This window comes from Rhinopithecus bieti, unplaced genomic scaffold, assembly GCF_001698545.2.
Source record: "Rhinopithecus bieti isolate Rb0 unplaced genomic scaffold, ASM169854v2 scaffold_13617, whole genome shotgun sequence".
Lineage (NCBI taxonomy): Eukaryota > Metazoa > Chordata > Mammalia > Primates > Cercopithecidae > Rhinopithecus > Rhinopithecus bieti.
The window spans coordinates 927570-940358 of NW_016807714.1; the positions used below are offsets into that span (position 1 = coordinate 927570).

General features: G+C 53.1%; 1 protein-coding gene across 14 annotated transcripts in view; it reads left to right on the forward strand.

The window, feature by feature from the left end:
• The window catches only part of IQANK1 (IQ motif and ankyrin repeat containing 1), a 58638-nt gene that overhangs the window by 29381 nt on the left and 16468 nt on the right, over positions 1-12789 (forward strand). For 13 of the 14 annotated variants that reach the window (XM_017883443.1, XM_017883449.1, XM_017883445.1 and 10 more), the window contains exons 4-7: positions 10269-10411; positions 10595-10759; positions 10837-11028; positions 11117-11272. In XM_017883443.1, the coding sequence (XP_017738932.1) occupies positions 10269-10411; positions 10595-10759; positions 10837-11028; positions 11117-11272 (656 nt within the window). The remainder of the gene's footprint in view (positions 1-10268; positions 10412-10594; positions 10760-10836; positions 11029-11116; positions 11273-12789) is intronic. The other variant, XM_017883447.1, reaches the window with a different exon arrangement.

Sequence of the window (12789 nt, forward strand, 5' to 3'; positions counted from 1 at the left end):
TGTCCCCCTCCCCCTCCCCCTCCTCTCCTCTTTTCCTTTTTTTTTCTTGCTTTGTCACCCAGGCTGGAGTGCAGTGGCACAATCTTGGCTCACTGCAACCTCTGCCTCCTGGTTCAAGCGATTCTCCTGCCTCAGCCTCCCAAGTAGCTAGGATTACAAGCGCCCACCACGATGCCTGGCTAATTTTTGTATTTTTAGTAGAGACGGGGTTTCACCATATTGGCCAGGCTGGTCTCAAACTCCTGACCTCATGATCTGCCCGCCTCAGCCTCCCAAAGTGCTGGGATTACAGGCGTGAGCCACAGCTCCTGGCCTGGCTTTTCTTCTAATGACGGTAGGACTATGATAATGGTAGTTAACATTTGTTGAATGCTTATTGTGTATGAGACCCTGCTCTAAGTATTTTATATTTATTAGCTGATATGGTTTGGTACCCTCCCAATCTCATATTGAAATATGATCCCCAATGTCAAACGTGGGGCCTGGTGGGAGGTGTTTGGGTCATAGGGGCGGATCTCTCATGAATAGTTTGGTGCCCTCCTCACCGTAATGAGTTCTCACTCTCTGAGCTCACAAGCTTGCACTAGAGCTGGTTGGTTAAACAGCCTGGCATCCATCCTGCTCCGCCACACGCCATGTGGCATACCTGCTTCTCCTTTACCTGCTACCATCAGTAAAGGCTTCCTGAGGCCTCCCCAGAAGCTGAGCAGACGCAGGTGCGATGCTTGTGCAGCCTGTCGAACCATTAGCCAAGTGAACCTCTTCTCTTTATGAATTACCCAGTCTCAGGTGTTCCTTTGTAGCAATGCAAAAACAGACTGACACATTAGCCAAGTGATCCTCCAAACAGAAACAACATCCACAAGCCCTAGAGGCAGGCAGAGTGGTTATTCCTTTTTTAACACATGAATACAGTGGGGGCTTAACCTGGTAATTCCGTTATACAAGATATGATAATTCATTTCAACAGAGTCACAAAAAGTCCCTCAAGCTTTGATTGGGAATTTAAAAATATTTAGCTGATCTGGAAATAGAAGGACGATTCTGATTCTGGGACTGTGCAGTTGTTTAAAGTTCTATGTTCCTCTGATACTCTCAGCAGTCAGAGAACAGAGACAGGAAACATGCATTTCTATGGAGGGCCCACTAGAAGGACTTGGCAGCAGAGGATTCCACCTGCACAGGAAAGGTGGACAGCTACTGGGTAGCAGAAAGAAACGAACAAACCCTGACTCATAAAACCTGTAAGCAACTCCCCCAAATCAAAGGAAAAAGCTGCAGATCACAAATCATCCAATATTCCAGTATCCCAGTATTCAGAAATAACAAACGTGCAGACCAGGCGCAGTGGCTCCCGCCTTAAACCCCAGCACTCTGGGAAGTTGAGATGGAGGATCACTTGAGCCCAGGAGTTTGAGAGCAGCCTGTGCAATATGGTGAGATTCCGTCTCTCCAAAAAAAAAAAAAAAAAAATTGTGCCTGTAGTCCCAGCTCCCCAGGAGACTGAGGTGGGTGGATCACCTGAGCCTGGGGAGGTCAAGGCTGCAGTGAGCCGTGATGGCACCACTGCACTCCAGCCTCAGCAACAAAGCAAGACCCTGTCTCTAAAAAAAAAAAAACAACACAAAACAAACTGAAAAAAGAAATAACAAATGTGCAAACATTTGATGAATACTCCAAATATTTCTCTCTCCATTTTTACAGGGGTAAATTTCCATAATCATGAAGAGGCAGAAAGAGATGGAGAGAGAGAATTTTATAACAGCAGATATATTTTATACATTTCATTTTAAAAATAAAATGTTAAACTTAACAAATGAAAATGAACTAGTGAAGCTCAAGGAATTGCTGGATGCACAAAAATCTCTTTTAAAAATTGTGTACAAAAGAACATACATAATATATATGTGCCTTAGGACAACAGACTGTAAGAGCCCGCGTGTCACCAACACTATCGCATCCCTGCCCAACTCCGCTCCTCCCTGCAGATGAATCCACTCTTACAAATGTGTTCACCATTCCCTTACGTTTAAAATATAATTTTCAAAAAAGAAAATAAAAATTTCAAGAATCATATATATAGTCGTGCCAGGTTTGTTGGCTCATGTCTGTAATCCCAGCACTTTGGGAGGCCAAGGCGGGCAGATCCCTTGAGGTCAGAAGTTTGAGACCAGCGTGGCCAACATGGTAAAACCCCGTCTCTACCAAAAAATACAAAAATTAGCCAGGAATGGTGGTGCACGCCTGTAATCCCAGCTAACTTGGGAGGCTGAGGCAGGAGAATCACTTGAATCCTGGAGACTGAGGTTGCAGTGAGCCAAGATCACGCCACTGCACTCCAGCCTGGGAGACAGAGTAAGACCTTGTCTCAAAAAAAAAAAAATCTTATGTTTATGATTATATATAATCCTCTCATCCTCACCGAATCGGAGAAGTCTATCTTTACATTTTGCAAAATTACTGGATATGAAATGAGCCTCCGTGGTAATTTTAGTTTGCATTTCATGGAATGTGTTTTTTTTTTTTTTTTTGGGCGGAGTCTCGCTCTGTGCCCAGGCTGGAGTGCAGTGGCGCGATCCTGGCTCACTGCAAGCTCTGCCTCCCGGGTTCACGGTTCACGACATTCTCCTGCCTCAGCCTCCCAAGTAGCTGGGACTACACGCGCCCGCCACCATGCCCAGCTAATTGTTTTATATTTTTAGTACAGACAGGGTTTCACTGTGTTAGCCAGGATGGTCTTGATCTCCTGACTTCGTGAACCACCCACCTCGGCCTCCCAAAGTGCTGGGATTACAGGTATGAGCCACTGTGCCCGGCGGAATGTGTTTTGAAAGGTTTATCAGCCAATCCTTTTTCCTGTTCTGGGAAATGCCTGTTCATCTCTCTGCCCATTGTTCTATGGATTACTTACCTGTTTCTTCGACATACGCAGAAGTTCTTTAACAGGTATTATGTGTTGAAAAGTTCTTTTCCAAGTTTATATGGTTTTTCACTTTTGGTATGTTATTTGTAGATAAGGAGAAGTTTTACATTTTGACATAGTTTAGTAGTCTTTTCCTTTGTGGTATTTAAAAGTCCATATTTTAAAAGTCATCCCTTGTTTTATGTAGCTGTGGTTCATGTTCATGGCTCTTTAGGTGTCTGTTATGTACCTATAACATTACTGATTCATTCTACTGCTAGTAGACATTTGGATTATTTGTAGATTTTGGTTTTAAAAATAATACTAGCATGGATTTTCTTGCACATGTCTCCCAGTGCACACATCCAAGCATTTTTGGGGGCACGTACCTGGAGAAGGGTTGCTGAGGCACAGGTGTGCCAAGCTGTCTGCTGAACCAGGTGTTTTGATTTCCCTCCCCAAAGCAGTGCGGGAGACCGCTGTGCTGCAAGCCTCCCGTCGGCAGTGGCAGCCTCTCTTTAGCAGGTGTGCATTGGTATTAGGTGAGGTTTTAGATTAGATTTCCCTGGTAACTAATGAGATTAATCATATTTCCATATATTTCTTGGCCACTTGGGTAGGTTCTCGCGTGCATTCAAGTATGTCACTAGTTCTCTATTGTGCTGCTGCCTCTTTTCTTATGGCTTTATAGTATTTCCCAATATATTCGGAATACAAACCTTTTGTCAGTTACATGTATTGTAATTATCTTCCCCCACTCAGTGGCTTGCATTTTTACTTTCAATGGTGTCTTCTCATGAATAGAACTCACTGATTTTTGCCAGGCACGGTGGCTCACGCCTGTAATCCCAGCACTTTAGGAGGTCGAGGTGGGTGGATCACCTGAGGTCAGGAGTTCAAGACCAGCCTGGCCAACATGGCAAAACCACATCTCTACTAAAAATACAAAAATTAGCCAGGCGTGGTGGTGGGCACTTGTAATCCCAGCTACTTGGGAGGCTGAGGCAGGAGAATCACTTGAACTAGGGAAGTGGATCACCCTGCAGTGAGCCAGGATCAAGCCACTGTATTCCAGCCTAGGCAATGGAGCAAGACTCCATCACACACACACACACACACACACACACACACACACACACAAAAGAACTTACTGATTTTAACGTGTTTTCTTTCTTTCTTTTTTTTTTTTTTTTGTGGTGATCTCTTAAATCTTTCCAACTCCAAGTTCCTGAAGCTGTTCTCCCATGTGATCTTCTACAAGCTTTATGGTTTTGCCTTCCCGTGCGATCACCAGTCCATCTGGAATTGCCTGTTGTGAATGGAGTAAAGTAGCAGACACGTCTTCCCTCTCCGCATATGGGTTTTCTGATTGGACCCCACCACTGACTGAAATCTCCATTCTTCCCCACGGCTCTGTAGGCCCCTTGGCCGGGAAGTGCCCACATGCCAGGGGGCTGTTTCTAAACCCATGGCCACTGGTCTCTGTGCGAGAACCCTGCACTGTCTTCACCGACATGAGGTCCTAATCTCAAGAAGAGCAAGTCCTCCCACCGAATTCTTCTTTGAATTATTTGCCATTCTTGGCTCTTTCCCAGATACATTCGAGAATCACTTGGTCAATTCTCATACAAACAAAGCAAAACAGCCCCGCTGGGTGATCTTCATTAGGATTTCGTTGGACCTCTAGCTCAATGTGCAGAGAGTGTCACCTCTATAGCAGTGGCCACTCGATCTATGAATATGGTATATCTCTCCTTTTTTCTGTTCTTAGTGCTTTTCAAAAATGTTTTATGGGGGTGTGTGTGTGTGCGTGTTCGCTCATGTGTATAGAGATCTTGTGTGCATCTTTGTCAGATTTAATCCTAGTATTTGACAGTTGTTTACCTTTTTATTTTCAAGTAGTTTTGGTCTCACAGAAAAGTAACAGAATGAGTATGGGGATTTTCCATAGATATATAACCTACCCAGCTTCCTCTAAGGTTAGCGTCTTACACAGGGGCAATACAAGGATCAGAGCCAGTAAATTAACGCTAACATAAAACCGCTAACTAAAGACCACCTCAAATTTCACCGCTTTTTCCAGGATGCCGCGTTGCCTGTATTTGCTGTTTCTGCAGCTACCTGCAGTCTGTAACTGTTCCTGGAGTCATTACTTTTCTTCCACGACCTTGACACTTTTGAAGAGTGAACGTGGATGTGTTGGTGTGCAACTGCGGTCTTGGCGACTCAGGAGGCTGAGGCAGAGAGGTTGAGGCTACAGCGAGCCAAGATCGAGCCACTGCACTCCAGCCTGGCTGACAGAATGAGACCCCCCCCTTTTTTTTTTTTGAGACAGTGTCTCGCTCTGTCACCCAGCTGGAGTGCAATGGCTCAATCTTGGCTCATTGCAACATCCACCTCCCGGGTTCAAGTGATTCTTCTTGCCTCCGCCTCCCCTGTAGCTGGATTACAGGCATGTGCCACCACACCCAGCTAATTTTTGTACTTTTAGTAGAGACAGGATTTCGCCATGTTGGCCAGGCTGGTCTCAAACTCCTGACATCAGGTGATCCGCCCGCCTCGGCCTCTCAAAGTGCTGCGGTTAAAGGTGTGAGCCACTGTGCCCGGCTGAGACTCTGTTTCTAAAAATTAAAAATAAAATAAAGCAGAAATTATGTTGTGTTTTCAACGTACATCATGTCATGGGGGTGGTTCTCCGCGAACGTCTCACCGCTTGTGATGTTGCCCTTCATCACTTAGTCGGGGGGCAGGGGGTGGTTCTGCAAACATCTCACTGCTTTTGATGTTGTACTCAATCACTTAGTTGGGGGGTTTCCGCCGGGTTTCTCCTTTGTAAATGTACTATGTTTTCCTTTTGTGGGTGACACTTATCTTGGGAGAGATATATTGAGACAAGACAAATTCTGCTTTTCTTCAAACTCACTGAAACATGCGTCGGCGGCTGTCAGCTGCAGCATCTGCACTTCTTGTGTGCCTGATGGCAATCTGCTCCTTCCCTGCCCCATCCTATACCCATTGATGGGATTCTACTTTCCCTCCACTCCCTCTGGTGTGTATTTAATCCCTTATTTCTATCACTATGGACTCACTGACGTTTATTTTGTGGGCTTAATCCAAGTATATGGTAGTTTTTTCATGCTAATAATTAAATTTTCTTTTTGTTGCTTGTGTACAGAAATATACTTTGTGAGTATGAGGTTATATTCAGAACCTTCCCAAGATTGCTTATTGATGATAATCATTTGTGATGAGTTCTTTTGGATTTTTATGTGCATCATCTGCAAATGAAGACGACTTCGTTTGCTGTCACTCTTTGGAGCTGGGCCCCTGTTCCCATCAGGGTTATTTTATTTCGTGAAGGTTGTGATTCTGACCCAAATAGGGCTACCAGATAAAACAGGGCTCCCATAAACCGAGACATCCATTTAAATTTGAATATCTCATATATACATATTCTATATGTGTAATATAAAAATATATACATTTTACTGAGACAGGGTCTTGCTCTGTTGTCCAGGCTGGAGTGCAGTGGCATGATCGTGGCTCACTGCAGCACTGACCTGGGCTCAAGCCATCTTCCCACCTCAACCTCCGGAGTAACTGGGACTACAGATACGCACCAGCACACCCAGCTAATTTTTAGTTATTTGTAGAGACAGGGGTCTCCCTACGTGGCCCAGGCTGGTCTTGAACTTCTGGGCTCAAGTGATCCTCCCACCTCGGCCTCCCAAAGTGTTGGGATTACAGATGTGAGCCATTGCACTTGGCCCTATATATATATATTTAAAAGACAGACAGGGTCTCACCATGTTGTCCAGGCTGGCCTCAAACTCCCGGGCTCAAGCAATCCTCCCATCTCAGCCTCCCAATATGCTGGGATTACAGGAGTGAGCCACTACACTTGGCCTAAATTTGAATTTCAGATAAACAGTGAATTATTTAGTGTATGTCCCCCAAATTGCATCCTGTTTATTAGCTAAATCTTGCAACCCTAAACCCAGGCCATACCCAGTACTCTAAATACAGGTCTGTCCCTTGGCCCATCCCCTGCTGAGCAGCTGACCCTTTGCTCCGGGCCAGGCCAGGCCCAGCTGCCCCAGTCTCCAGGCCAGGCTCACCTTCCTGGTGCTGGGACCACCCTGCTGCACTGTTCTCGAGACCTCATTCTTCACTTCCTCAGTAGCTTTCAATGCCGTCAGACACTTGTTTAAAAAACACTTTGATTTCGTCTGTCTGCTCTGTTGCTGTCACTGGGAAGGCTGCACTGCAGAACCACATACTCTTCCTGGCCCACCATTTTCCCTGCAGAATTTTGTGGACTTTGCTTCATTTTCTTCTAACATTTAGTGTTTCCGTAAAAAGCTTTAGGTGGGTGTGGTGTACAGGCGTGTGTCTGTGGTCCCAGTTGGGGAGGCTGAGGTGGGAAGATTGCTGGAACCAGGGAGGTGGAAGCAGCAGTGAGCAGAGATTGTGCCACTGTGCTCCGTCCTGGGTGACAGAGTGAGACCCCGTCTCAGAGACTGTGCCACTGTGCTCCGTCCTGGGTGACAGAGTGAGACCCTGTCTCAGAGACTGTGCCACTGTGCTCCGTCCTGGGTGACAGAGAGACCCCGTCTCAGAGATCGTGCCACTGTGCTCCGTCCTGGGTGACAGAGTGAGACCCCGTCTCAGAGATCGTGCCACTGTGCTCCGTCCTGGGTGACAGTGAGACCCCGTCTCAGAGATCGTGCCACTGTGCTCCGTCCTGGGTGACAGAGTGAGACCCCGTCTCAGAGATCGTGCCACTGTGCTCCGTCCTGGGTGACAGTGAGACCCCGTCTCAGAGATCGTGCCACTGTGCTCCGTCCTGGGTGACAGAGTGAGACCCCGTCTCAGAGATCGTGCCACTGTGCTCCGTCCTGGGTGACAGTGAGACCCCGTCTCAGAGATCGTGCCACTGTGCTCCGTCCTGGGTGACAGAGTGAGACCCCGTCTCAGAGATCGTGCCACTGTGCTCCGTCCTGGGTGACAGAGTGAGACCCCGTCTCAGAGATCGTGCCACTGTGCTCCGTCCTGGGTGACAGAGTGAGACCCCGTCTCAGAGATCGTGCCACTGTGCTCCGTCCTGGGTGACAGTGAGACCCCGTCTCAGAGATCGTGCCACTGTGCTCCGTCCTGGGTGACAGAGTGAGACCCCGTCTCAGAGATCGTGCCACTGTGCTCCGTCCTGGGTGACAGAGTGAGACCCCGTCTCAGAGATCGTGCCACTGTGCTCCGTCCTGGGTGACAGAGTGAGACCCCGTCTCAGAGATCGTGCCACTGTGCTCCGTCCTGGGTGACAGTGAGACCCCGTCTCAGAGATCGTGCCACTGTGCTCCGTCCTGGGTGACAGAGTGAGACCCCGTCTCAGAGATCGTGCCACTGTGCTCCGTCCTGGGTGACAGTGAGACCCCGTCTCAGAGATCGTGCCACTGTGCTCCGTCCTGGGTGACAGAGTGAGACCCCGTCTCAGAGATCGTGCCACTGTGCTCCGTCCTGGGTGACAGAGTGAGACCCCGTCTCAGAGATCGTGCCACTGTGCTCCGTCCTGGGTGACAGAGTGAGACCCCGTCTCAGAGATCGTGCCACTGTGCTCCGTCCTGGGTGACAGAGTGAGACCCCGTCTCAGAGATCGTGCCACTGTGCTCCGTCCTGGGTGACAGAGTGAGACCCCGTCTCAGAGATCGTGCCACTGTGCTCCGTCCTGGGTGACAGTGAGACCCCGTCTCAGAGATCGTGCCACTGTGCTCCGTCCTGGGTGACAGTGAGACCCCGTCTCAGAGATCGTGCCACTGTGCTCCGTCCTGGGTGACAGTGAGACCCCGTCTCAGAGATCGTGCCACTGTGCTCCGTCCTGGGTGACAGTGAGACCCCGTCTCAGAGATCGTGCCACTGTGCTCCGTCCTGGGTGACAGTGAGACCCCGTCTCAAAAAGAAAAGCAAAGCCTCAGGAGAGCCGGACTTTCCTCTCATAGGTGCTTTGCCCTTTCTCTTCTGGTGCCCGAAAAACATTTTGTTTTGAGGCTCAACTTCACCGAGTTGTGTCTGATGCCTGTTGTTCATGCCCTTTGTTTTCTGGGATTTTTTCCCCCTTTGGTCTTAACATTCATTTCAGGATTTCCTGGATTTTATCTTGAGTGTCTGTTCTTTGTTTTCATTGTCAGTATCTGCATTCTAGACACTCGTTATTCTTATGACTCTATTATCTCTGTCCACTGCCACTCGGTGTCCCACCCTCCTGACGGCGACTCTCCCTTTATTCCCCTTCACATTGATTTTCCCACATGCACTCAGCTCTCCACCCTGTCCCCTCTGGCTGCTCCGGTCCGTGCCCAGGGCCTGCAGGGCCTTCCGCCTCTCCCGGTCTCGCCTCATCCCACAGTTCTGTCCATGTTCCCTGGGAGCCTGGTTGTGGGAATCATAGTACTTGGCTCCCCAGTGGGGACACCTGTGGAGACCCAGCTGCGCTGCCTGCTTGCTTCTGGCCTGGGCTGCCTTGACCCTCTGCACAGCTGTGGCTCCCTGCTGGGTGCCCACGTGGCCCGACAGCCTCGACCGCCACCCCCCACCCCCGCCTCCGCCCGTGCCCTGGTGCAAGTCACACCCACGGGGCGCACGCTGAGCGTTCACGGTGGCGGAAGCGCCACAAGCGCCCCATTGCTAGACTCTTAGAAAGCTGCCAGTATTGTTCCACGTTACAGCATAGGGGCTCAAGCCGGGGAGGCTGAGTGGTGCCGTGACTTCCCGAGACCACTAAGGGCAGGGCTGGGCCCGACGGCCTCTCCTCCGCCCCTTTCCTCCCTACGAGGCGGCTCCAGGCTCGGGCTCAGCGCTCTGTTGCAGCCGCGGTGGGGCGAGGGCGAGGCCGAGTCCGAAGAGGACGGAGCTCCCTCTGGGGCCCTGAGCTCCGCGCCCTCTTCTGAGTCCAGCGGAGCTGTGATGAGCCCTCCCAGGCCTGGGGCCTCCCCGCTCAGCGCAGCCTTTGCTCGCTGGGGCCTGGATGCAGGAGGGGCCTTCGGCTTTCAGGGGAGGGAGTCCCGCGGGGGACAGGGCGGCTTCCTCACCGTTCCTCGGGGCCCCCGGGCTGCGGGCTCGGCGGGGCTCGCAGGGTCCCCGGAGGCGTGGGGCAGGGGAGGTTCCCGCAGACGTGGGTCCTCTCCGCGTCCCGGGCTTTCGCGCAGCCTCCTCGTGCGGCCTCTGCGGGCGGGAACTCCGGCTCGGCCGCTTGGGGGCTCTGAGAGCCGTTTGGGTCCTTCTGTGGGGCGGGGCGGGGCGGCTCCACGCCCAGGGGCGCAGCGGGCGGGGCTGGAGGCGAGAACGCGCCCCCGTGAGCCTCTCCCCACCCCAGGGGCTGCCGAGGACCGAGCGGAGGACCGAGCGGCCAGAGCGATCCAGGGCGCCTTCCGGCAGCTCCAGGCCAGGAGGGAGCTCGCCCGCCGCCGGGAGGAGCGCCGGGAGTACCTGGAGCAGATGGAGAAGCTGCAGAGGGAGGTGAGGACGGGCGGCCGCGCCCCCCGGGGGCCAGGGCCGGAGGCAGGAGGAAATGGCGAAGCAGGGTGCGTGGAGGCGGGTGTGGAGCTCAGGCTGGGCTCCGACCTCAGAGGCGGGGACGGTGGCCTCGGGGCTCAGGCGGTGGCGAGGGGCGGGCGGTGACTTCGGGCGGGCGCCTCCCAGGCCTACCTGGCCCTGGTGCGCCGGGAGCAGGAGGCCGCGCGGCGGCAGCGCGAGCAGGAGGAGGCGGCGCAGCGGGAGCGGCGGGAGGAGCTGCAGCGTCGCCGCCGCCTGCTGGACGCCGCCTTCGACGGGGACGTGGGCGAGATCCGAGCGGTGCTGAAGGAGGTCAGCGCGGGCGGGAGGAGGGCGGGGCGGGGCGGAGTGGGAGGAGCGGAGAGCAGTGACTGCCGCGGGCGGCGCAGGTGGAGCAGCTGCTGACCCGCGAGGGCGTGGGCCATGACGAGGCAGGGAAGGCGCGGCGGCTGCAGCGACGCGTGGCTCTGGTGGAGTGCGAGGACAGCCACGGGAACACGCCGCTGTCCGAGGCGGCCGCGGGCGGGCAGCCCCTGGCCATCCAGCTGCTGGCCGAGCTCGGCGCCAGCCCCAACAGCAAGGTGGGCGCCGTGGGCTGCGGGCCGAAGCGCGGGGCCTCCTTCCCCCAGGGACAGGGCCTGGATCTTGCTCAGGGAGCCCATCTTACAGGGCGCTTTCGGTCGGACGCCACTGTACCGCGCAGCCTTTGGGGGCCATCTGGCAGCTGTGGAGGTGCTTCTGAAGCTCGGAGCAGACCCCCGGGTGTACGCAGAGGACGGGAACACCCCTGAGCAGGTGTGGGCCCAGGAGGTGTGGGCCAGGCAGGTGTGCGCCCCGGGAGGTGTGGGTACCGGGAGGTGTGGGCCAGGCAGGTGTGAGTCTGGCAGGTGCACACCCAGGCAGGACAAGGCTCACCCCACCGGCTCGGTCTCTGAAAGCTGTCAGAAGCCTGAGTGACCCTGCTGGAGCTGTTTCCTAGCCCCGCCGTGCCCCATTCCCTTCCTAGAAGTCCTGACTTTCAAGCCTTGTCTGCAATGGAAATGGCAGCGACTCCCATTTTGTGAATGCCTTTGGTGCGGGGTTTTGTGTCATTTCCTTCCATGCTTTGCCTGAGGAAGTGGTGTTATTGATGGAGAAACTGAGGCTGGTGACTCCAGGGTTGGCAGAGCTCACGGCGCTGGCGGCAGCACAGGGCCCACCCATCAGGCCCCTCACTGTCAGCACTCCGGTTTACCAGAGAACTTGAGCCACACAGCCCGGCCACAGAGCTCCTGCCTAGAACCTTTGGGCCGTGTTAGAAATGACAGTCTGACTGTCTGGCTGGGAGTGGTGGCTCACGCCTGTAATCCCAGCACTTTGGGAGGCTGAGGCAGGCGGATCACTTGAGCTCAGGAGCTTGAGAGCATCCTGGCCAACATGGTGAAACACCATCTCTACTGAAAATACAAAAATTAGCCGGGCATGGTGGCGCACGCCTGTAGTCCCAGCTACTTGAGAGGCTGAGGCAGGAGAATCGTTTGAACCCGGGAGGTGAAGGTTGCAGTGAGCTGAGATTGCGCCACTGCATTCCTGCCTGGGCGACAGAGTGAGACTCAAAAAAAAAAAAAGAGAAAAGCAGAGTCTGCCCTGGGCCAGGCTGGAGACACACTGCCTGGACTTGTCCTGGGCCCAGGAGTAGGGTGGGGTGAGGCCGACTCCGCCTGTTGGAGCAGTGCCTGGAAAACCAGATCATGAACCTTGCCTGCCTTAGTTTTATTTAAATCAACTTAATTTGGATCCCAGTCCCTCTCCCATCTCAGTCGCTATGTTCCTCCAACCCACCCTAACCTCACCCCACTTCCCACACAAGTCTGGAGGTGCTGCTTGGAGCCTGGGTTCTGCCTGGGGCCCACACAGACACCTGGGTGACGCATCCACTGGGCCACTGCCAGAGCCTTTGCCCAGCCAGGGACCCACCCCCAGACTCTTCTCCTGCGGGTGCTGCCTGGGAGCCTGTCCTGCCCCTCTCTTCTTTCTCTTTGTTTCAAAGGGTCCTTCTTCCTGGGTTGGAGGGGAGGGGCAGGGCCGAGGCGGTGGGCTTAGGGAGGGGCTGAGGATACAGTGAGGTGTCCAGAGGTGCAAGTGGGAGTCAGGGGTGCTGGGGTGTCCAGCAGACCTGCTGCCTGGGGCATGGTGGCCTGGAGAGCTGAGAAGGGCAGCAACTGGGGGTGCTGGGGGAGCCCTTGGGTGCCAGGGGACCGTGTGTTTGCTCCATGGTGCTGGAGCATTGGCCATCCACAGGCAAAGGGGTTAGTGTGGACCTGAACCACACACGCTATAAAAAATTAACTCAAAGTGGGTTA